Source organism: Vipera ursinii (genome assembly GCF_947247035.1).
Source record: "Vipera ursinii genome assembly, chromosome: 3".
NCBI classification, from domain to species: domain Eukaryota; kingdom Metazoa; phylum Chordata; class Lepidosauria; order Squamata; family Viperidae; genus Vipera; species Vipera ursinii.
In genome coordinates, this window is record NC_139516.1 from 56,029,109 (window position 1) to 56,054,284 (window position 25,176).

A 25,176-nucleotide genomic window follows, 5' to 3' on the forward strand; every position below is an offset into this window, starting at 1 on the left:
TGTCCACCATAAGAGTAAAATGTATGTGATGTAATATACCTATTAATAATAATAGAGGAACAAAACAACAAAATGTTATCAGATCTACACAGAGATATTTTTCAATCCTCTTTTTTCTGTATTTAACAACTGCCTTTTCTCTGGTGGCTTACAAAAACAAATCTGAAAAACTGCAATGAAGGGAAGCTGTCAGGGGAAAGTAGATTGCACAAAATATAAATAAAACCATCGAAAAAATAATGTCTCCATGCCTATGCTTATGTATGTAGAGAGATACTCATTTTTAATGTCAACAAGCTAGTTAAAAATAGTGTATACCAGGAGAGGGCAATTCATTTTCCCAAGGAACCACGTGCAAGGAACTGCTGTAGAGGGCTGGGTCAATAGAGCTGTGAAGGTCTGCAGGCACGCTTGCACTTTTTTCAATATGTAAATTGAAAAAAATAGTTGCCTTCAAAATAAAAGCAACGCAATTGTATTGCATGCATGGTGTACATTTATTTACATCTGACTTCTAATTTCTGATTGACTTCATGTGAGCAGGGACAGCCAAAGGACTGAATGTGGTCCCAGAGTTGTAAAATGCCCAGGTCTGCCCACACATAAAGTGTATGCATACATTTTGAATAGCCACAATACCTTAACCTTGCATTTTCCACAATACAGAATGATATTGATAAATTAAGAGTTTCTGGATCATATTCTTGAAATATACAAGTATTCAGTTTAAAGCAGATGAACAATCAGTATGCTCAAATTGTGTGAATGCCAAAGCAAAAGTGAGATGCAAATTTAAATCACTAGGTGACCTTGGGCCAAGCATTGCCAGTATAACCAGTGTCCATCTCTATTGCTGAAAGAACAAATTGACAGTGGACAATAATATTCACTCTCCATAATTCTTGGGAGCTTTGCTTAAACTTCCTTCCTTCCTTCCTTCCTTCCTTCCTTCCTTCCTTCCTTCCTTCCTTCCTTCCTTCCTTCCTTCCTTCCTTCCTTTCTCTTCTCATGTCTGAGAGCTCTCTGGATGCACTGACAGTTGTTCAAGGTGAAATAAAGGCCTTAGTTATGTTTGGTGAAAGAGGGAGCAGTGTGGCTATGTGGCCTGATCTTGTGATTAAACAAAGGGATTCAGCCAACATGTGTAAAATTAAGTGATCAAGAGTTGATTACAGAGTGCATTGATTGTGTACTGATGGATTAAACAGAGTTGTGCTCAGGATGCGATTTTCCAAGCAGGAGAGTGTGTGGGCAATTGACGTGTCGGCCAGAAGGACCTATCTTCTCTTAAGCTGTGCATTTTCTACATTCTCTGGATAAATCTGCAGAGAGGCCTCTGGAATTATAATCGATTACCCATTTCTCAAAGTCACTTAGGGGCCCTGAGCTACAAGCTAAAGTGCCGGCGCTGCGAAGAAGCATTGGGTATGCGCCGACATGAGCGGATGCCGACGACAGAGGGATGTGTGGCATTGACCCTGCCTGCTGCAAGCTGATGAATCTATTTTCTTGTAGGAAATAGTTTTGACAGTTCAATATCTGTGTTTTCAGTATGTGTGCTTTCTCCTCCTCCTTGTCACACTAAGCTCGTGGGAGGTGGGAGCGGAATGTAGTAAAGGTATGGACAAGAACCAGTTGTGGACTTTGCCCCATTGTTGCTTCAAATTATAGAGCTCTTAGTATATCCCAAACTAGCTGACTGGCATACAAGTCAAGGGTAGCATCTGGCTATAAAGATGGATTGGTGGAACAAAGTGAATTGCTCTGCTATTCTCGAAAGACGAAAGTTGGCTCCCACTTGTCCTTCAAGTGCAATAGCAGACCTAAAATTCAAGGCATTTCTCTCTCATACCATTCTTCTTTCCATAAACATTGCACATGAAAAGCTGCTTGAATACTTAATTATTGCAAACACAAAGATAACTTATCACAAAAGTCTGTAATGCATTGCAGCTAATAGAAGGATAGGAAACATGATGGGAATCACATAATGGAGACTGGCTGACTTTTTTCTTGAAGCATCACATTCTGTTCACAATATTTGCACCAATTTGGACCTGTAACCTCTTCCCTTCCTTTGTAGTTTTCATGAATATCCCATATGGGTTGTGCATTTCCATGAACATTTATTTAGAAACTTTTTACAACTGAGAAAATATTAAGCAGAAGGTCTGCTTGCCTCTTCTTTCTGTTTATGCTTAAGGTATGTAGATACTACCTTTCATAGTATCTACTGAATAAATGAGGAAGAAACACCATTCAAAGACTTCTCTCTCTCTCTCTCTCCCTCACCCCGTCTCCTGAGTTGAGCATTCTGTATATTTTTGTTTACTGCAAGTTTGCATTTTTTTAAAAATTATGTTTTTGACTGTCGTTTCCTAGTTACATAGGCAATATTTATCCTGGAGATCATTGTTGATCATTGTGCCCAACACAAATTATGAGGTTTTTGTTTTAAGGTGTCTGTAATGGCCCTCTCATTCCCATCCAGGTATGTAGCAGTTCGGATTTTGATTTCTTCATCTTATGATAAATGTGTAGGGCAAGATTAGGCAGGGTCAGGAACAGAGAATTTGAGATTTATTTATTTATTTATTTATTTATTTGTTTATAATGTACAAGTAGTCCTGGACTTATGACTGGCTGTTTAACAGGCACTTCAAAAAAAGCTACATGCCGGCCTCGACTTCCAAATATTCATTTAACAACTGTTTGAGGTTGAAAAAAATGACTTGCAACCAGTCCTCACACTTAAGCAGCGGCCCAACAGTCACATGATCAAAATTCAATTGCTCGGCAACTGGCATGTATTTACAACAATTACAGCATCTTGAAGTCACATGGTTGCCATTTGCGACCTTCCCAGGGGGGCTTTTAACAAACAAAGTGCTTGCGAGAAGCCAGATTCATTTCACAACTGCTGCAAAAAAAAAAAAAAAGATTGGGTGCAATTCATGTAACAACTTCATCGTTTAGCAATGGAGCTTCTACTCCCAATTGTGGTCAAAAGTCAAGGACTACCTGAACTTACGAACTGTCCTCAAAGTTACGAGACAGGATTTCTGGATGAAGGAAGGACTTTTGTCTGATCAAACAGGATTCTTATTACAGTGGGTAGTAAAAGGTACTACCAAACCATTTTGTAGTATTGTCAAGAAGCGTAGAGATGTGCCCTGAAATAATCAAGAATAAACTCAGACTTAAGGAAAACTTTACTCTGTCAGAACAATAGGAAATAAATTTTAAAAAGCTTTTGGTACCTTTTTTCTACTCATATTTGCATGCTTTCAAACTGCTAGGTTAGCAGGAACTGGGGCGAGGACAGGAGTTCACCCCGTCACACAGTGCTTGGGTCTCGAACATTGACTGTCAGCTTTCCAGCTGACAAGCCCAGCATTCTGTGATCGCAGAAATGTCTTTGGGCAGTGATGGCTCAATGGCCTGGAAACGGAGATGAGCACTACCTCCTATAGTCGGCAAAGACTTGCGGAATAAAATCCAGACGGGCTCCTTTTTTATCTTTATTTGAGGAGTGAAAATTGGAAGCAAGCTCTCTGTTACCACACACCAACTATCAGTAGAACCCCATCTTCCCATATTTTTTCTTTCTTCTAGTCAGTGTTGGCGTGGGTATGGTTTTCTTGTCAGTATCTCCTTGATTAGGTAATTGTTTTTTGCTTGATTTTTCATCAGTGTTAATCCATGTATCTTGGATGCTGAGTGCTGGAAAGGATGTGTTCTGTTTTTTTGTTATTGTTGTTGTTTCTTAGTTTTTTTTAAAAAAAAAGTCTTTTTGAATGGTGTGTAAATGTGTTTTTGTCAGGCACAAAAGATCAGGATCATACATGAAGTTCCTATTAAACTGATTTATTACTAATCATACCTATGTACAAGACTCTAGTCAACTAACGGTTAACACTATCTTGGTGTTAGTTGAGGGTTAAAGGAATTCAAGAAGGCTTGGACTTGGCCCATTTGTGGCTAATCCTAGGTTGATTCATCTCCTGACTCTGCCCCCATGCTCTGCCATTCCTTCTCCTACTAGGTTTATCTCTCTGTGTGAGCTGATGGCTGATTTATCTAAATGCCAATTCTAGCATTTATGGATTTAGTTTTGTCTATGATACTCAGTTTCCCAGCTGAAACTATGGTTGGGTCTCTGAGTACATTATGAGAGTAAGGAGTTTTCATCGTGTCTTCTTGTTGCTAGTTGGTGTTCATAAATGTGCTCTGCTAACCTTTTGCCTGCCTGTCTTACAAAGTGGCTATTACAGTCCTAACATTGTATGTTGTGTTCTACTCTGTTATGCTGAACTTCTGTTAACTGACTTTCTCCACCATTTTCTTTACATTTGCCTTAGCATTTTTGATGATGCAATCACTGAATAAACTATGATCTTGCACATCAGTAATAATCAGAAAAACTAGTAATAGCTAGCCCGCCTGCCTGTAGCCCTTTTACAGTATTGTGGAAGTTTCCCATGCAGGGGCTAAAGAGAACCAAACTTGCTTGGTTTCTGAATTCTGATAAAATCGGCTCCTACAAGGATGATCCTGCCAGATCAGTAGAATCCTATCTATCCAATCAGAGAGAGTTCAGGAAAGTTCTGAGAAAAAAAGCTATTGCTTATTTTTCATCCAAAAGCATTTGACATTACTTGGATTTTTAACTAGCTTGTGCAGTGTGCAATGTGCATCAGAATGGAAATATAAAAGAGGGACACGTATCTAAAGGTTATGAACTGTGGTCCACAATCAGCTTTTTCCTGGAAGATAGATATAAGAACAAGAATCAAACCAGTTCCAACCCTTTAAAGTTAAGATTAGTGCACTCAGTCTTCCTCAAAGCTCTCATTTCTTATCGATAATGAAATAACACATATCAATTATCTGGGATCACAAATATGAGGAAACCAGTGCAGGATGTTTGTCTCAAAGTTTAGGTGATTTGTTCATTCCTATTCCGCTGAGGTTCTGGGTGGATACCAATTCCCTTCACTCTTGATAGGCCAGGCGAACTTAGAAATAAATGATGAAAGATGCAAATGGTGTCTACAGTTCTGTCTTTCGCATCTATGCTACAATGTCTTCTTCCTTTCTTCCTTCTCATTGAGAATTCATTGTCTTGTCAGCCTCTAGTTAGCTGGTGTGCGTGCAAATCATAAATTACATAGCCTGGCCCTCTACTAGGCTTTAGCACAGACAAAAAAATTGCACTCCATCACTGTGTCGCCCAGCTTTTAGCGGTATTGATCAATGCAGCCCCCCTCCCCCTTTCATTTTAACCGAGCTGGTTAAGTGCAGTATCTTATTTTGTGCTGGGACAAATGAAAAGAATATTAGCAGGGGTTGAAATATATCTCTTTTTTATCTCTCTGCTACTTTTTTTATTGAATCTCTCTGAGTAGGTGGCTTTCCGCAGGATGACAGCCTCCTGACAGGCCCCTCATTAGAGACTAGACAGTAATTGTGATGCATTTCCCTGCACGGCCTTTTCACTTCTTTTCCCTTCCCCCCTTCCTCCTCTCTCCCTTTCTCCTGATTTGTTAAGTGATTGGATGTACAGACTCGCTCAGTTTCTTAAATTATTGCCCGGTTCAATCCATCTTGCTCTCACTGAGGATGGGCGCTGTGGGCTCAGAACTGGGAGCAAGGGACTCAGTTTCCAGTTTTCTTGAGATGGAATATAGACTTGGTGGAGGCCATGGAATTCATCAGGTGCCTGGAAGGCATCCACACACAATCCAAAGATATTTGTTTTATTATTTATGTTAAATATATGTAAGGGTAACTGTGGGTTATGAAAAACAGGGGTATGCCACTGAAAATGGCATCCTGGTGTGAATTTCTCTTTCTAAATTCTTTGTATTATACTTTAGCTTATGCTTTGGCATGACTACATGACTGGTTACAAGTCAATAAATTAGTTCCTGAAGTTGTCAAAAAGAACATGATATCTGTGTTTCTTAAAGTGTTTAGCTCAACTCTCTAACGCTGCCTAAACATTATAGATATTATCTCAGTGCAATCTGATATATGTGGTTCCTGAAACTAAAAAGATACTACTTGGCTTCTGATAATACTTTATATCAGGCTAGTTTTTCGGAAATATCAGTGCAATTTGCTGATTGCCTGAATTATGAGAGAAATCAGGAAGTATCTCAATAGATGCCATAAGTTTCAGTGTCTGAGTCCTCTGAATTAAAACCATACTATATTGCATTGCCTAGTAGTCAAGCAAACTATCACAAAAAGTAAAAAGAGGACTTGGTAATTGAAGCACCAGGTTTTATATTGCCTGCAGGCGTTTTTTTCTATAAATATTTAGATATACTTTGTGATATGATATACGGCATGCCAATATTTAAATAGTAGAGAATAATTATAAAAGATTTTATATTAAACACGTATCTAAATTTTGTGACCTTTTACCTCATGTTCAGATCTTTTATTTGATCCACACATATGATGAAAATAGTAAAACAGTATGGGAATAGCTAATCCATAAAGGATTCCTGTTTCTTTCTCTTTTTTTGCTTATTTATTGTTTGCCTGCTTTAGAGTAGACTAGATTATTCCAAAGAGAATCTTGAAGCAACCAGCTGCCATCTTTTACAGGGCTGCATTAATCCTGTAAGGAGTTGAGGGTTGAGGTAGTACAGCTCATCAGAGCTTGAGATTATTGAGGTCTCCTTGGGGACTCTTCTCTTCTTTATGTTATTTAGCATTGTAAAAATCTTTCATGAGATTGCATTTGTCACTGGACCATTGGTCAAGATGGATCTGAGTCTGAAAAAAAAGGAAATTGTGCTTCAGGGGAAGCAAGTTTTAACACTTACACTATTCTACCTGACAAGGAAGAATTTAGCTAGGTAGCTTCTTAATACTTTTTAACTTTATGTGTCTACGTTGTAAGCTGATTAAATTGTGTGAGATAATAATTGACTTGTTTTGACGGGGATATGATCTAGCTTACCCAGCTTTAAGTCAGTGAAATTTGACCATCTCTCTTTCACTTCCTGAGCTCTTTCGGATGAAGTATTTTATCCCCAGAAAAAATGTTCTTCATTGTCTCGCAATTATCTTTATTGTGAGATCTGTCCACAGCATTATGCTTTGGATGTGAAATGGTAAACAGAGAATTATCATACACTGTAAAAGAGCTCAGAGAACATTGTTGAGGCAACCAAGCATTTTGTTACCCCTTTTTTCTTCAGTCTTTGGCTTAAATCGGAACATGGATTACTTAAGTGAGGTCTAGGTCTAGCAGCCTGAATAATTCCATCATTCTCTGGGGAAAAACTCTTGTTTAACAAACAGAATATAATGGTATGGAAATGAAAATCACATTATTATATAGCTGCTCCTTTACTGTCAGATGGACTGGTAGTGGTTAAGTCTCATTAAGCTGCTAAACCAATATTTGTGGGCTGCTCCGAAGTTAATATGGACTTTTCCCAATACTGTACTGTATAAGTATTTTTTTTTCCAGCTGAAGGGAAGGTACTTTGTCACAACAACAGATACCTGCTATCAATTTAGAAATAACAACAGGGGTCTACAATCAGCAGGGAAAGTAACCGCCATATAAACTTCAAGAATTTGATTACAAGCCCCGAGGCTTTGTCAGCATTTCGGTTATGTTTCTGCTTCCAGTCTCCTGAGCTGCTTGTCAAGCAACAGGTCTGAGTTGAGGGTGAGGGACGCTGCTCATTTATTTGGGATGGTTCATGGTAAATTATTTGATTAGGTTTAGTAGGTCTGACACACGTATTATGAAATAAGAATCTGAGAGTTAAATTGACTTGATTACTGCTTGACTGGAAGGCTGCCATATAGTTTCTGAAAATTAAGGGTATGTTACAAAATATTGGTGATCAGATTGCTTTGATGTAAAGCACCTACAAATTGTTTTTTTATCATGAAACGTAGTGCCCTTGTCTTGAAGCACTGCCTTTTCGTCTGTATCTGAACATGACAGATGATTTCCTTAAACATTAAAATTGTAGTGTCCCACAGAGTTGCAGCATTCCTTCATAAGTCTTGATTTGGCAGAGAGTGGAAAGAGCCCCTGTAAATATTTGTGTCCTAAAAAGAGAGATGTCCTTAGCGTTTCCCCCCATTATTTAATAAAACAGAACAAAGAGAATAGGAATGAAACATAACCTAACAGAAAAAAGAAAATAATTTAAAAGTAATACTACAAAACTATATATGTAAGAGCACATACACCGAGAGAGAGAGAGAGAGAGAGAGAGAGAGAGAGAGAGAGAGAGATTAGAACTTTTACAACATCCATGCTTAATCATAATGCTAATTAATAATATGGTTTCTTCTTTGGTTTAATGTGATGGATCCTTCCCAAAGAAAAACCCACGTGACCAACAAACTTTAGTGAACATATCACACTAAATGAAGAATACATCACATTAAATGAAGAACCACATTATAGGATTGTTATGTGAGAACAAGACATCATAATAAGGGGGGTTGTTTTGAACAATGCTTCAGTTTGAATTATACCCTGATGTAAGTTGACTGAGTTAATTGTGTATGTGCAGAGTGCAGTTTTAGTACACATTTGTTCTAAATCTAGTGCTAGTCTTGGCCTTTAAATAGCATACTCCTATTCAAACTCTTCATTGCTGAGAATTTGCTCCATACTTGAAAACTGACTCTTCAGTGAGTTCAGAAATTATTCTCTTTTTTGGGGGGAGGGGGGGTGCTGTTCCACCCCTCTTTCAATGCTGACTTTAATCTGTGGAATCGCCACATTTTTGGTTGGTATCAGAAGTAAAAAGGACAAAAAGACCATTGGGTCAGGTTACAACTTTACAAATATCCTTATTCAACCTAAATGTGTGAACATGCCCAGAGGTAATTCCTGGGGAGGTGACAAAGCTGTTGAATTCACAGGCTACTACAAGAGATTACTAGGTATGTATGTTTCCCTGTCGTACAGATCTAGCGAGGGCTGATGTGTGAAGATATTTCACTTCACAGGACTGATTTTGTGATGTCTGTGTCAATGTTCTCTCCCCCACTGCCCTTTCTGAACAGGAAATACTTAGTTTCAAACCCTTAGAAGGAAACATTTTTTTGGAGCCCAGGAAAGTCTGCACGCACAAGAGAGGGATGTGGCTGGCCCTTTTCATCTCTGCAGCATTAGCAAGCCAAGGCTGCAGGGGACAGACAGCAGTGCCAAGGAGGGTAAACACTGAAGACGAACCCTGCTGAGTTACAAGGGGCCAGAGGGAAGGGAAGGGCAGGCACGGAGGCCAAGCAAATACAAACACAGCTGCCCAAAAAACAAAACTTGAAAGGGGCCATTTGGAGGATGCAGCCTTGGCTAAAATGGAGGGGTGGGGGAACTCTGGGGTGAGGTGGTAGACTCAGACTTGGCACGCATCAGGCAGTGGGGCTAGTTGCCGGGCATCACATTCTCAGCTGCTTTTCTCATTTTCACCGGGGCCATTAGAAGACATAATTTGGGGAGATGTGGAAAAATATTCCCAGTGGCTGCTTTGTGAGAGGTGTCTTGATGCAGAGCTTATTATATTTTGGATCAGGATGACTTTTAGTACTACAGCGTTAGGAGTGTAATATCGAAATGGATCCTGTTTCCTCCATTGAATGAATTGCAGTCTTTTCCTCTCTGTCTCACATAAATTAAATGATCTTAAAGTCTATTTAGTTCTAAGGTTGGCAAATGACAGGCGTTTTAATGGGTTACTGTTTCAGTTAAGCCTTCACTAATTGTTAACTAGCTTTGTTTTAATAGTGCCCCCTGCTGTCCATCTGATAATCAGCAAGTTAAAAGTAAATGTGCAGTTTGGTTAAAAAAAACACAAACCATAAATATTTGTCTTGCAGTGCATTTTGTTCTACTTTTAAAAGTCTGGGTGTGCGTGTACATGTGTATGTTTCAATGGCAAATTGCCCTTCTTAGGATACACATGACTTTAAAACAATCAAAGCTGGAAAAACAAGATTTTCGCTAGGAGGAGATGCAGCAGAGACTATTTGAAACCACAAAACAGAATTGAGTTATTTATGCGTGCTGTGGCAGCTCAAGATCACATCTAGTGGTGATGGATAGTGATGCAACCCAGAGAAGCTTTCCTAGCAGTGCTGTGGGAAGGAGACAGTGAGATCGCTCTGCATGTTTATCTGTCCAGGCATCCAGACTGCAGCAGGGATCCAGCAGGATTTCCCGTGTTGCTCAAAGGCTGTGTGTTTGTTTTAGGAGGGAGAGCTCAGACACCAGCATTGTTACACAAATGGGGACTATGGTTATATATAGTAGCAGTCGCGGGGGGGGGGGCTTTCTTAGGTTATTTTGGACCTTGACCACACAAAAGTGGAAAAGCTCCAAGAGGAAGTTGGGGTTGTTCACCTTCCAGTCAAAGTGGGAGGATTGTTTTGCCCTGGTTGTGGTTGAAAAGCAACAATGGATATGGGAGAGTCACAGAGAGTGATGAAGACAGGCTACTTATCTTCCTCAGGTGTGTTGCATATTGGCCAGGAATAAAGCAGGTGTATATAGGGGGGGAGGAATCTGACTTTAGGGAGCTCTCCTTTGTCTCCTCCCCCATTGCTTTGGAAGAATAAAAGGTAAAGGTAAAGTTTGCCCCCGCACATGCATGCTAGTCGTTTCCGACTCTAGGGGCCGGTGCTCATCTCCGTTTCAAAGCTGAAGAGCCAGCGCTTGTCCGAGGATATCTCCGTGGTCATGTGGCCGGCATGACTAGATGCCAAAGGCGCACGGAGCGCTGTTACCTTCCCACCATAGTGGTCCCTATTTTTCTACTTGCATTTTTACGTGCTTTCAAACTGCTAGGTTGGCAGAAGCTGGGATGAGTAACAAGCGCTCACTCTGTTATGCGGCACTTGGGATTCGACCCGCCAAACTGCCGACCTTCTGATCGACAAGCTCAGCATCCTAACCCACTGAGCCACCACGACCCTTTTGAAAGAATACAGTGCTTGAATTTCAAAAGGAAAACAGGATGGGGGGGTTTAGGGCTTCCCTCCTGCTCCCCGCTTCATCCTGATCTAAGATGTCTTCCTGCTTCTCCCAAGAACTCAGTTATTCAAATTCTCTTGGCAGCTATGCAGAAGGGAAGGGACCATCCTAGATCCTCTCATCAATATGAAAGGAAAAGATAGCTGGTAGGTTGACAGTAAAAGGAGAAACCTAAAGCAGGGATCTTGAAATTAAAATGTACAATAAAATGTACAATGCCTGGAGGTATGACATCCTAATTAGATAATTGCTAGCAAAAGGCAGCTTATTTCCAGACTTATTTCCCTATTGCTCATGTTAAAGCATATTACAACAGCTGTTCCTTCCTTTACAACACTTCTCTTTACACCCCTTTATATCACCCAAGCAAAGTGTGTGTGCCAACATTTTCTCCCTTGGGGAAAGTCTACTCCTTTTAAGAGGATTCATTTAACTGGGCTCTGCTTTTTTTTTTGCTAGCTTCCGGTCATAAAATGGCACATTTGGGGTTTTGATTGGAAGGCCACATTGCACACAATCTGCTTTATGGTGCATTATTGCCTCTTGTACAGATTTAACCAATTTGATCCATGTCTAATACATAAATATTCCAGTAGGAGCGCTCCACAATAGATGTCACTAACAAACTATAAAGTATTCTCCTTTCTAGCCATCCGTAAGAACTGTTTGCAGCACCCTCTGATGACTACAGCAACTAACACAACAATGCATCAGATGAATGGCCTTGTGGCTCTTTGTGGGTTTATTACATGCTTTAAAGTTTGTTGTTGTATTTACAGGACACTGTTATTACAATGGCCCTTGACCAGGACAAGTAACAGAGTCTCAAAGAGATTTTTAATCATAGGAACCTAAGCCCACATATTTCAATTCTGCTATGTAAGAACAGTGATGTGTTTCAGAAATGATTCAAAACATTACAAAATTCACTCATTTCTTCAACTCAGATTTGGGATTTTTATTTATTTATTCAATTTGTATAGCTGCCCATCTCAATCAATGACCCCAGGTGGCTTACGACTCCAAAACTAAAAAAACAGTAAAAAGCATTTAAAAACAATAAAAACATCCAAAATACATATACACAGCAGCTGAGATAGTCAACCAGTTAACATAAAGCCAAGAAGCAGGGCATTTAACACATTCAATGCCCCAACTCAGAATCACAGCCAGGTTTTTAAATCCTTATGAAAGGCAAACAGGATTGGGGCCATTTTAATTTCCAGGGGAAAGATATTCCACAGAACGGGCTTGTGCAGAAAAGGGAAGTCTTTTAGTCCCTGCCGGCAACACTGTTTGGCTGACGGGATCTGCAGCATGTTCAATCAACTAGATGAATCAGATGGGTAGAGACTCTTGGGAAAAGATAGTCAGTTCTTCACGTAACTGGAGGAATTTATGGTCAAGGTGACAACCAGCACCTTGAATTGCATTTTTTGTTTTATTAGTGTTATTTTTTTTTCTCAGAAGAAAGATACAATCAAGGTAAATTTCTAGCAGCAATTCGTCACATACAGGTAATCCTCAACCTTAATGGAGCCTGCTCATCATGGCCATAAGATAGTCATGAAAGGAGTTGATCACATGACTAATCTGATTTTACAAGCTTTTTTTGCAACAGTTCTTAGGCAAATCATTGCAGTTATTAAGCAAATCCTCAGTTATTAAGCAAGCCAATGATGCTGTTTTGTCAAATACCAGCAGGGGGGTTTTGGGGGGGGGTTTATGATAAAACAAGACACTGCAAACAACTGTAAATGCAGCCTGGTTGTGAACACCCGAAGTGAAATCTCATGGCCGCAGGGGGAACGACTATCAGAACTTTTAATCTGGCTTGTAAGTACTCTCCTGGTAGCTCCACTGGAACTTCAAATGATTGCTAAATGACCAATCATAAGTCAAGGGATACCTTTAGATCAGGATAGCAAGAATATTAAAATACGTGTGCTTGAGCATTTGAGCAGTGCAAGTATGAATGGTATTTTTTTTCCTAAACATCATGTGTATTTTATTAATCACTTCAAACCTTTCATAGAATTCAAGATGTCCAATTTCTTTTCTGGAAGCTTCTCCTCAGCTTTGCTTCTACATTAATAGGAATCACTGTTCATCTCCACATTGAACTGGAATGAGGTGCCTTAATTCAAACTATATGACTTAAATTTCACATTCAATTCAACAGGAGAGAGAACATTAGTCTTAGTTCTTTTTAAGGTTGGTTTCAACCAGAGTGATCAATGGGGTTTACAGTTGAAAGTTTAGATTAATGCTGCTGGGTAAAATATACTGTTATTGGACATTCTCACTTTCAAAGCTATTTTATACAAAATGAATTTTCTACTTACAGCAAAGCTTTATGCATATGTTCCTTTGCATCATATGAATATGCATAATAGTATATATTCAGTACTCCTGTAAAGCTAAGGTGAGCAATTGTATTTTGTTTCAAAGGTTATATTCCTGTACAGATGAAGCAAGCAGCACATAGAACCATAGGCAAAAGTGAATATGGATAGGAATTTAGGAATTAAGGTGGCAAATAAATTACACAAATACTTTTTTTTTTCTTATGGCATTTTTCATTCCCTCTCTTATACACACACACATTTTTTCTTTGATATTCTCTTTGCTTTGGACAATTTTTTCTGCAGTCATTAACCACGAAATAAACATTGAGGAAAAGCAGAGGATCACCCACATTAGTAAAAGATAGCACTCCCTTCAAGTTAATTTTTAAGAGCATCAGAGCACAATTAAGAATACAATTTTCAAAAACCAAAACAAGCATTTATTTACTGCTTAAGAAGCAGGGTTCAGTATTCGCTACTTATTTCTACTTATGGCATGTTGAAAAGGCATGAGCTGAAAAATTGTTATTTGATCATGTTCACAATTGTCACACCTTGCTTCAGGGCTGAACTGCAAGTAGGCAGCAGTTTTTTTACCGCAAACTTTTCTCTGAATAAAGCACTACGTGACCTTGCCTTCAGACAAAACTTATTTCACGTTCATGAGAGGGATCTACTACACACGTAGCTCCTTCAATGCTTATCTCAATGCACCCTTTTCCAGTTCTGATTATAACTGCCATTAGCCAACCTCCAAGCTCTTCATCAGTGGTTTGTTGGTGGCTGAGGTAGTGAGCACATTCTGATTTGGCCAGCTGACTTGCAGTGAGCAGACAGATGAGAGCTGAGGCAGTGAGTAAGCTTTGCCCAATTAACTGGAAGTGAGATGAATATGAGAATGTAGGCGAGCAGATTGCACTTGGTGAATATGGGGAGATTGTAATAGACCATTTGAGAATCACTGAGATAGAGCAATAGGGAAGGGACAGTTAACTCTTATGGGAGTCTGAACTGATCACTTATAGAGAGCTTTTGAAATCAGCCAGAGAGCCAAGTATTTCCCATCATGTTATAAGAAAATTATATTCCTGTTGGAAAACCACTGTATATTAAATGACACTCTGCAGTTCATGGAGTCTGTTTTTTTGGTGGTATCAGTTCCCACAATATTATGCCACTTTGCCCTCAAATATGTTATGGTGCTTTGTCCCCAGAGATGAGTTTCCACATATGTAAAGAATAACTGTTCTTGAACTTACTGTCAATTCTACAAATGAGCATGGCTGCAGCCATTTTCCTTCTCATTCTAGGTTGTCACATAGAACGGAGGGAGGCGGGTTGCCCTGGTGCTTCACTAGTCAAAATAATCTTTTGTCCCATGGGAACCAAGGTCATCGGCTGCTCCCAAGACTAGAGACTGGGTGTTTCATAAAAAGCCCACCAAATAACCATATTGGGGAACGTAGTTGCTTACATAGCTTTTGTGGGTGGGACATTTAACTTTGTATTGGGGAATTGTTGCTTGTGTATCCAGACTTGGTTTCACTTTTGACCGTGCTGATACTTTGTAACTAATAAACACTTTTTGAGGAGTACTGCTTTATTCGTCTCTGTCTGTAGGGACCATGACACTTACCTTTTTCTGCTTATTAGATAGATTACATAGTGGAACACTGAACTTTTCTTTAGCCTATCATTCCTTTGCCATCTCTCTCCGATAATCCTACCTTGACTTCAAAGAAACTCTAGTCCATGGGTGTCAAACTCGCCTCATCATATGATGTGTTGTGATGTATCATGACTTTTTTTGCAATGCCGGAGCTGGGTAGGCTCGGCTTCCATATGATGCAACCGGCCTGCAGGACGGTAGTTTGACATTCCTGCTCTAGTCTAAACTTAAACCAGGGTTCAGGTTAGCTACAACAGCAAGTTAGAACCACTGGGAAAACAGGAAATTCCACATTGATCTTAGCTAAGCAGAGTGGAAGGCACTACTGAAATAAAAACAAGGTTGGTATGCAAAATAAGTAGTAGCTATACTCTGGCTCCTTAATAAATAACAGAAAGTTTCTTTGTGGATAAATATTTATGTTATACAAGGCATAGGAAGTGAATACTCTGGATGCTTGAAATTTAAAGCTATGCTCTCTGTCTCCCTACAGGCAAGAAGAAGGCAACACTCTTTGACAGCCAAGCTCCTATCTGCCCTATTTGTCAGGTTTTGCTTCGTCCAGGTGAGCTGCAGGAGCATATGGAGCAGGAGCTGGAGAAGTTAACACAGCTGAATATCAGGTAAGGACAGCAACTTTGCTCTCTGACCTGTCCTGTCCTACCAGAATCATATGGAGTTTAGCCCTAGATCAGGGGTAGGCAACCTTGGCTCTTTTATGACTCATGGACTTTAACTCCCAGAATTCCTGAGTCAGCTATGTCCATGAGTCATAAAAGAGCCAAGGTTGCCTACCCCTGCCCTAGATCTATTAAACTGAAGATCTTTCTTTTATAGCCAATGAGATCACTCTTTATATTCTATTCTCTCTTGGTGAAGAATGTAAAACCTTTTAATGCAGGGCTGTCAAACTCGCAACGTCACGTGATGTGTCGTGACATATCTCAACTTTTTTTCCATTGCCAGCAGTGGGGTGGGCGTGGTTTTGCCATGACACATCCGGCCTGCGGGCTGGCAGTTTGACACCCCTGCTTTAATGTATTAGGGATTTTTTTTCTTATTACATCACCTGTATATCCTTTTTTTATGAACTTACTTTCTCAGCCCCAAAGATCTACCAAAATAAGATATTCCATCAGCCAACTCTACCAGTATGCCTGCTGATGAGAATTGTATACCAACTCTCCATGGTAGATCTGCTTTCAGGATATATTTGACTTCTTATTAGTTCCATACTAACTTAAGCTTTGGGATTAACACTGAAAGTTTAGAAATTCTGTCTTTTGGAAGACAATATTTCCTGGGAACCTTGGTCAGTAATCAATGTCACTCCAACTTCTCCTTTCATGGACTAGGCACATTCTTACATATAATTTTTATTAAAATCCTTTAAGAAGGCAGATAAAAAGTAAAAAAAAGAAACACATTAATGCTATTTTTTTCATGGACTCCTATAAACAACTGCATCATTTTCTTGGATGTCTCACAACTAAGAAAGTAGAGAAGAGATTAAGTATTTGAACACAAAGTCAGAGCCCTTCCTCCCTCCCCCTCCCTTATTCTCTGCTCTGAATCAAGTTTATAGTTGCCTTTTGCTTTCTCACTAGCATAGCAAAAGTCCTGTTTAAAAAATTAATTGAATTTTAACTGTTAGCAGTTATTTAGGAAATCACTGCAACAGATTCCTGTCCTTGTCTCAATAAAACTGCAACCTGGGAGAGAGAGTGAGTGTTTATTTCATTCATTAATGAATTCCATCATGATTAAAAGGTAGTAAAGAAAGAGATCAGGGAGGTGGGAGCAGTAAGCAAAGAAAAGTCATCAGGTGGTTGGGAATGGCAGGAAACCTGGAGCCATGATGTTTTAAAAGCCCCAATACCCCAAAAGTCCATCACTGTGAGAGTTTGGAAAAGGAGTTTAACTTGGTCCAAGGTCTGTTCTCAAGGTAAAACAAGGTGTTGGTTGAAAATAATATTTGTAGCTCAAGGTTGAACTGCATGGTCCTCTGTACTCTCTGAGCTTGATGTTTTTTTGTGGCACTGATGATGTTACCTAGTTTGATAACAAAATGTCTGCAAGAAAACTATTTAGAATAGAAAAGAGCTGGAAGGGACCTTGAAGGCCTTCTAGTCCAGCCCCCTGCTCAAGCAGGAGAACCTATACCATCTCAGACAAGTGACTGTCTAGCCTCTTCTTAAAAATCTCCAGTGATGGAGCGCCCACGATTTAATGGGGGCAAGCTATTCCACTGGTTAATTGTCCTCACTGTCAGGAAGCTTCTCTTTAATTCCAGGTTGCTTCTCTCTTTGATCATTTTCCAACCATTGTTTCTTGTCCTGCCCTCTGGTGCTTTGGTGAATAATGTGATCCCCTCTTCTTTGTGGCAGCCCCTTAAATACTGGAATACAGCTATCATGTCTCCCTATTTCTTCTTTTCTTTAGACTAGCCAAACCCAAGTCCTGCAGCCATTCTTCGTATGTTTTAGTCTCCAGGCCTTTGATCATCTTAGTTGCTCTTCTCTGGATTTTTTTTTTCAAACTCTCAGCATCTTTTTTGTGATATGGTGACCGAAATTGGCTGCAGTATTGTAGGTGTGGTCTTACTAGGGTTTTATAAAGTGGTACTAATACCTCATGTGATCTTGTTTCTATGCCTCTGTTTATACAACTCAGGATTGTATTAGGATTTTTGGCTGCTGCTGCACACTGCTGGCTCATGGTTAAGTGATCGTCCACTAGGACTCCAAGGTCCCTCTCAGTTACTGTTTTTAAGCCAGGTCTCACCCAATCCATACTTTTACCTTTGATTTTTCCTGCCTAAATGTAAAACTTTGCTTTTCTCCACAATGAAACTCATTTTGTTGGATAGGGCCCATTGTTTAAGTTTTTCAAGATCTTTTTGGAACCTGAGTTTGTCTTCTGGGGTGTGGGCTACTTCTGCCAGTTTGGTGTCATCTGCAAATTTAATGAGTTCCCCTTCAATTCCTTCATCTAAGTCATTGATGAAGATATTGAAGAGTACTTGGCCTAAGACGGAACCTTGTGGCATCCCAGTGCTTACTTCTCTCCCTGTGGATGTAGTGCCATTGAGGACTACTCGTTGAGTACAGTTTGCCAGCCAGCTACAGATTTATCTGGTGGTGATGTTGTCTATTCCACCTTTTTTCTAGCTTACCAAGGAGTAGGTTGTGGTCTACTTTATCAAATGCCTTACTGAAGTCTAAGTATACTACGTCCACAGTATTTCGCTGGTCTATTAGTTTAGTCACTTTGTCGAAAAATGAAATAAGATTGGTTTGGCGTGATCTGTTTTTAACAAACCTGTGCTGGCTACTGGTTATAACTTTGTTTGCTTCTAGTTGTTTGCAGATCTGTTTTTTGATTATCTTTTCTAGGATCTTCCCAGGTATTGATGTTAAACTGATTGGTCTGTAGTTTCCTGGGTCCGTTTTTCCCCCCATTCTTGAAGATGGGAACCATATCAGCCCTTTTCCAATCCTCAATTACTTCCCCGGTGCTCCAGGATTTTTGATAGATGTGGTAAAATGGTTTGAGATAACATCTGCCAGCTCCTTCAGAACTCTGGGGTGTAATCTGTCAGGCCCCGGTAATTTATATTCGTCAAGGTTGGATAGGTGTTCTCTTACCATTTTCTTGCTTATTTTAATTTTTGTTTTTAATTTGTCTTTTGCAGTGTTTTTTTGGTATGTTGGGCTATAGTTCCTTTTTGTGTGAAGACTGATGCAAAGTATGAGTTAAGCAGCTCTGCTTTCTCCCTGTTGCCTGTTATTTCCTTGCCCTCTTCTCTCTTTCATGGACCTAAAGTTTCCTTGACTTTTTTCTTGTTAATATGTTGGAAGAAACTTTTTTTATTATCCATGATTTCTGTTGCAAGTCTTTGTTCATTCTGAGCCTTTGCTTTTCTGACTTCATCTTTGCATATTCTGACTGGCTGCTGATAATTGGCCTTAGTTATGTGCCCCTTTTTCCATTTTTTGTATTTGTCTTTTTTGTCTTTCAGTTTGTCAGAGAAATCTTTATGCAGCAATGCTGGTTTCTTCTTGAATTTCTTGTTGTTGTTTTTTTTCAGTGGTATTGTGCTGGTCTAGGCTTTTATGGTCGCATTTTTCAGAATTTCCCACGCTTCTTGGGTTGTTTTCCCCTTTAGGATTTTCATCCATGGGATCTTTCCTAGGTTCTCTCTGAGTTTGTTAAAGTCAGCTCTTTTGAAGCTCAAGACACTGGTTGGATTGTTTTCTGTTGCTCGTGTTTGCATTATATTAAATTCCAGTATAACGTGGCCAATGTCGTCCAAGGTTCCAGCAACTTCAACTCCATCACTTCTCCACCAATCTCAGAGAGCACCAAGGACTCCACAGTAAAAAAAAGTGTCTTAATGGATGAAAGCAGTGGTGGGATTCAGCTGGTTCGCACCACTTTGGCAGAACCGGTAGCTAATTTTTTTTGTTGCCCAGGCCCAGAATGGACTTCCGGAAGCGGCATCCTCACAGAGAATCAGTTGTTCACATATTTGAATCCCACCACTGGATGAAAGCGTAAAAACATTAGATAATTTGAAGCCAATTGAATCCAAGCTCCATATCTGTTGCCTGTTTGGTTTCCAGTACTGAGCCCAAACTTGCCATTTCTTAGATGGGGGCAGGGGAGAGAAAAGAAAAGGGCAACAGCCAAGTCATGCAACACTCTGTTCCCTTGTGTATATAATTTTTAGTGAATTTTGGGCTCTATTCCACTTAATAAAGAGCCACAGCAAATTAATAAACAGGTGTAAATGAACAGAAGCAATTAGCCCTCAAAGAGCTTATGGAAACAGCAAGGCAAGCCTTGTAGGAGAGCAGTCTGAGAGCAGCCTGTAGCTGGACACTTGGGGAGGGGGGGGAGGATGGTGTTTAATGGGAAAGGAAAGGAAACACTAAATCATAAAGGCTGACAAGAGCCATTGTGGTCCAGCTGACAAATGAGAAAGAATGGCATTATTCCTTTAAATAACTATGGCAGTTAAAAGGGGAAGACAGCTTACTCCCAGTCCTCGACTATTCTGGCTGTATGCATGTGGAACAGCAATAGCAGAGCCTTTATTAATTATTAAGTAATGACTCCTACCCTGCTGCAATAGATAGCCTTCGGCCTCCTGTATCAATCAGGCCCCAGGGGCTAATCAACAGCCTGCTAGCAGCCCCTGCCCTAACCTCGTAATAGGAACAAACCACTTTAAATGTCAGGCTGCTTTGGGGTTCCTGGGAATGGGGTTTCTGCACTGACAGAAGAACATGTTCCCATTCCTGAACCTTCCATGGGTAGCATGTATCCTGCTGGCAAAAGAAAAAGTTGTTTTTCCTAATCAATATGGCGGTACCGTCCTTCTAGCCTGGTACAGAAAAAGAAAATCCATAAGCAACCCGTAATGAAAAAAGAATAATAAATAATAAACAAATAAAACTTAACAAATGTATTTGTTTCTTTAGTGGACTAATATCCACTTTTTGTTCAGGAGGTAAGAGTGGCATATGTTGTTATGTATTTTAATTTTCCCTGTAAACCGCCCTGAGTCCTACGGGAATAGGGCGGTATATAAATTTAAATAATAAATAAATAATAAATATCCTGCTGCTCTTTTTGTCATCTTCCCCACAGCAACAATCCCATGAAGTAGGTTGGGCTGAATTAGGGAATGACTGACCCAGTTACCCAGGGAGCTTTGGTGGCTAAGAATGACTTGAACCCAGGTCATCCTACTCCTAGTCCTACAGAACATCACAACTATATCTAGTTGTAACCCAAATGGCCAGCCGCTGCTATTTAGTAATATGGAACAGGGAGGTTCTTGCTTTGGTGGGATTAAGATGTGGGAAGAAGAAGAGGAGACACATCCCATCAGAGAATGTTGTCCCAGCCCATATTGTGCATTCAGCATCAGTGGGCACCGGAATGATCGAATGATCGTAGCACTTGTGAGCAATTTGGATGTGGTCACAAGCATTTAACTTGAGGTCCATAAAAGGACTAGCTGCACCATAGTTTATTGCTTCTGAAAGTTCATTTACATAGCCAAAGAGATTTAAAGATAATCTTCCTGAGCATACAACCTTCATTTACATCAATAAAGCACTGGAGTTTGTTACAGCCATGCATCCTTGTTGCTGGCATTCAATGTTTTATCTGTTTCTCAGTGAAATTGTCAACATCACAGAGATCACAATTATGCTTCAGTTTGCATTATATTTATTTGCTTATTTTATTTATATTGTGCATCTTCTTCCATCACTGAATTCAAGGGTTCTGGGTGTTTTCTAGACACTGTGCCTGTGTCTACTTAGCAGCAGTAATGAGGCTGTACTGTTATGTCTTCATTGGCATTTAGAATATAATGGTGTCCTAAAGAGGTCCTATTTTAACTGGATTTGTTCTGTTTCAGTCGACTCACTTTTCTTTTCAAATCGATTCTATCCCAGGACAACTGATTTCTCTACTTAAATAGCCATATCCCCTTTATTTGGGAAAAATAAATTCAGCTGTAGCTAATGTTGGCTTGTAGTATCAACTCCTTTGATGTTTGGTACATTTTTTCTTACTTACCTGCTAAATTAGCAATGGTCCGTGTTATGATGCTTAGTGCAATGTTCAAGTACAGGAATAGTTTTATAATTCATTCTATTGTGGCTTGTCAGTGGCTATTTTTTTTATTCAGCATTGTTGTTCCTTCACCTATTCAGAGAGATTTCCTTTTTATGTTACTGTTTCTTCATTTTTAATCTTCATTCTTTTGTACACTGCTTAGAGTTGCTTCACTGGTTAAGGCGGCTAATAAATTGTGTAGAAATAGAACAGAAGAGTGCTGTTGCCTATTGAAGCTTCAATTCATTCATTAAGCATTGTAACAGCTTTACCTGTGTGCTCAGCCTTTCTTTTCCTTAAGCTTCGGTTTAATCTGCAGAAATCACGCCAATAGAGAAGGCTGAATTATATGATTTTGAAAGAGTCCTTCCCACCTTTCTTAGTAACATTTCCCATCACCTACCTTGCCTTCAGATTCTGCTGCTACTTTTATACAGATTCCTAAACAGCCTTGTATAGAAAAGATAGAAGCTTGTTTTTTTTAAAAAAAGAACATGCCAGCATAGATGGAGTTAATCGCCTCCAAGCTGAAGTTTGTAGTTTTGTTTTCTTTCAATTTATATCCTTCACTTAAAAAGGAAAAAAAGGTGGGGGTGGAATCGCCCAGCAGGTGACATATTCTAAGAGGGAGCAGCGAAATCGTGTTAACCACTTCAAAATCTCATATATTCAATCGGCCTCTGGCAAGACATCTGCCTAATGTTAGCGCTTAAATATCCTTTTCCATTTTACATGCATTCAAGTCTCATTTGAGTGAAATGAAACGGTATTATTAAAGGGAGATTTTGCACAAATGGCCTGAATTTGACATGTCAAGTTCAATGAGGCTGTTACATATGTAATGCTGAGAAGGGGCTCCGAGGCTCCTGGCACTTGAAACAGCACCAGTGGCTCAGAAATGAAATTTGCATGCAGCCTTTTCCCTCCCCACCTTGCTACTCAAACCCACAGAATGCCAAGTTGCAGCTTGTGCCTGGTAGAAGCCTAGGATAGGATTTGGGAATAAAGCAATTACTGGTCTAGGGCAAAGTGATTTGGGAATAGAAATGCCTTCTCCAAAACTCAGTATCTTGATTGAAGGGGAAAAAAACATTAATAGGAACAAAGTTTTGAAATATCCCTAGTCCCTAGTCTTCTCTCTCTCCTAACAACCCTTGTGCCACAGATTTTGGTTCTTCTAAACTAAACAATGAATTGGAAATAGCCTTTCAGGCTTCTAATATGCAGAATAGAAACGTATGTATATTACATTTGTATCTTTGCACATAGAGCACCTGGCATTGGTTGGCAAGATGGTCAGGATGTGTGATGGGTTCTACTAAGAGTAAAACATCATATTTCATAGTTTGTACTCATGAAAATAGGGTAATATTTCATAGTTTGTACTCATGAAAATAGGGTAATCTAGAAAAAAATCTAGGTCACCGTGGATCTAGTTGTCCAATACACTTCTGAGTCAGGAAAGAAGATAAAATATTCTCTTCATTCTGATGCCCTCCTTACATATAATTTGCCAACCCAAGAATAGGCAGAAGAAATGAAAGCTAGACCAGATCTTCATGCCATCATTTTTTGAAAGATTACCAATGAATCTGCTCATCTGCTGTTTTGTCATCTCTCACTTTTATTTGTTGTTGCATTATATTATAAATTTCCTTGGCAAAGAGGCAGCTATGGTTGCAATAAATCATTTAGTCACTAAATACAATACATCCATCCATATGCTGTACAAGTTACATAAAATATGTTTTAAAAAGAAAATAGAATTTTAATTATTTCCCTCTTGAAAGGGAAAGTGCCTAATTATTCAAAATATTTTCTGTCTCTTAGGAATGTGTAATTGTAAGGTTTTGTTTGTTATTTCTCCATATTTTGCTCAGAAGATTCAATTTTTGATCCATATCCAGTGTGTAATTTTCCCCTGGCTTCTTTCTTTTGCATTATACGGTCAGTAGACTATTTCATTACTACTGCCAGAACATAACAGATAGAAGAAAATCAGGCACATTGCATCCCATCAGGCTCATAAGACCCCTCCAATTTGAAAAAAAATGCAGTGTTTTGCCCTCCTTAATTATGTTGATCATTAAGATTTACCTTACAAGCAGCTTATAAGCAGTGTAACAGAATTATCTGGATTATTCAATAATTAACTGTTCCTACTGACAACTGTACATTTCAAAATCCTCTAGAGGGGCCAACTCTTAAAAGTTATACAGACTATACTACCAATCCTCTGAAAGGATAAGTGAAGTGCATAAAATACATATAGCTTCTATTGTCACATATCTTGATCTCCTAGATTTATACCTAAGGTTATAAACTAACCAGGTAGCTCTCAGAGGCCTCCAAAGCAAGTAACAGTCAGGTTTTACTGAATTTTATAAAAGTTAGATTAGAGATGTTTGTTTGTTTGTTTGTTTGTTTGTTTGTTTATTTATTTATTTATTTTAATTCCATTTATATCCCGCCCTTCTCCGAAGACTCAGGGCAGCTTACAAGCTTAGCAGTAGCCTTCATTCTATGTATATGCCTGCTTATTAGGGCTTTCACACACACCCCCCCAAGCGGCATTATTACAAAGTCAGCTTATTGCCCCCAACAATCTGGGTGAGGGACTTTTTTCTTCTACAAAGCTCATTAAAATACATGGTAAATATCTCATCTTATCTCACCTTAAAAGCAACTTGACAACTAAGCAGGCCTCAAAAGACAGTGACTAGCTAGCATTACATTCAGTGAGAATTAAACCCAGGTGGCCCCCATCTTCCTTCATCCAGTAATCTTTTTCCCGTCAGTGTCTGTTTTATTTTTTTTTCCTCATCTGCTTTTTTAAAATGCTCATCCTTCCCTTTCTTGCCTCTTCTCCCATTCCTCCTCCCCCACCCTCCCTTGATATCATGGCGACATCTCCAAGCCAAGTACTTTTAATTTCGCCTGTGGCCCTTGCTGACACTGTGGATATGCACAGCAAGTTAAATTCCCGCCTGATCAATAAAGCAGAAGCTGTGTGTCCGACTGGTCGATACTTTTTTATCTGTCTTCAGCCCAGTCCTGCTGATGACAGGCCTCCTGTGCTTCACCAAAGACACTCAAGGGCAACCAGGTTTTTTAACAACACAAGCATTTAAAAAAAGAAAGAAAGAAAAGGAAAAAAAAGTTGTAATTATTATTATTATTTTAGGATTAGCTTTTAATTTTAGAAAGTATTTAATACTGTATATCCCTGTAGAAAGAGATACGTCCATTAATAGAATTTGGCCTTTGCTTAAAACATCTTAATGATTTATCTTAATTTTTAACTAATTTTTTGTGAATTAATTGATTCCTGGCTCTTGCCAATTAACATTGTAATGGGTGTATGATAAATTCTGTGGGAGTAGAATTTTTTATTCTTGTCACTGAAAGGGCCTTGGACAAAGCATTTTTCCTGTCTTTCCCCCTGCATACAGCACAGTCTTTCTCTTTTCGAGTTACAGCCTCATTTAAGTACTGCA

The 25,176-nt window shown here is 39.3% G+C and overlaps 1 protein-coding gene across 3 annotated transcripts in view; it reads left to right on the plus strand.

Moving 5' to 3' along the window:
• The window catches only part of RNF220 (ring finger protein 220), a gene marked incomplete at its 5' end in the record, with an annotated part of 335,258 nt that overhangs the window by 194,033 nt on the left and 116,049 nt on the right, over positions 1 to 25,176 (plus strand). For all 3 annotated transcript variants that reach the window (XM_083358456.1, XM_083358453.1, XM_083358454.1), the window contains one exon: positions 15,537 to 15,666. In XM_083358456.1, the coding sequence (XP_083214582.1) occupies positions 15,537 to 15,666 (130 nt within the window). The remainder of the gene's footprint in view (positions 1 to 15,536; positions 15,667 to 25,176) is intronic.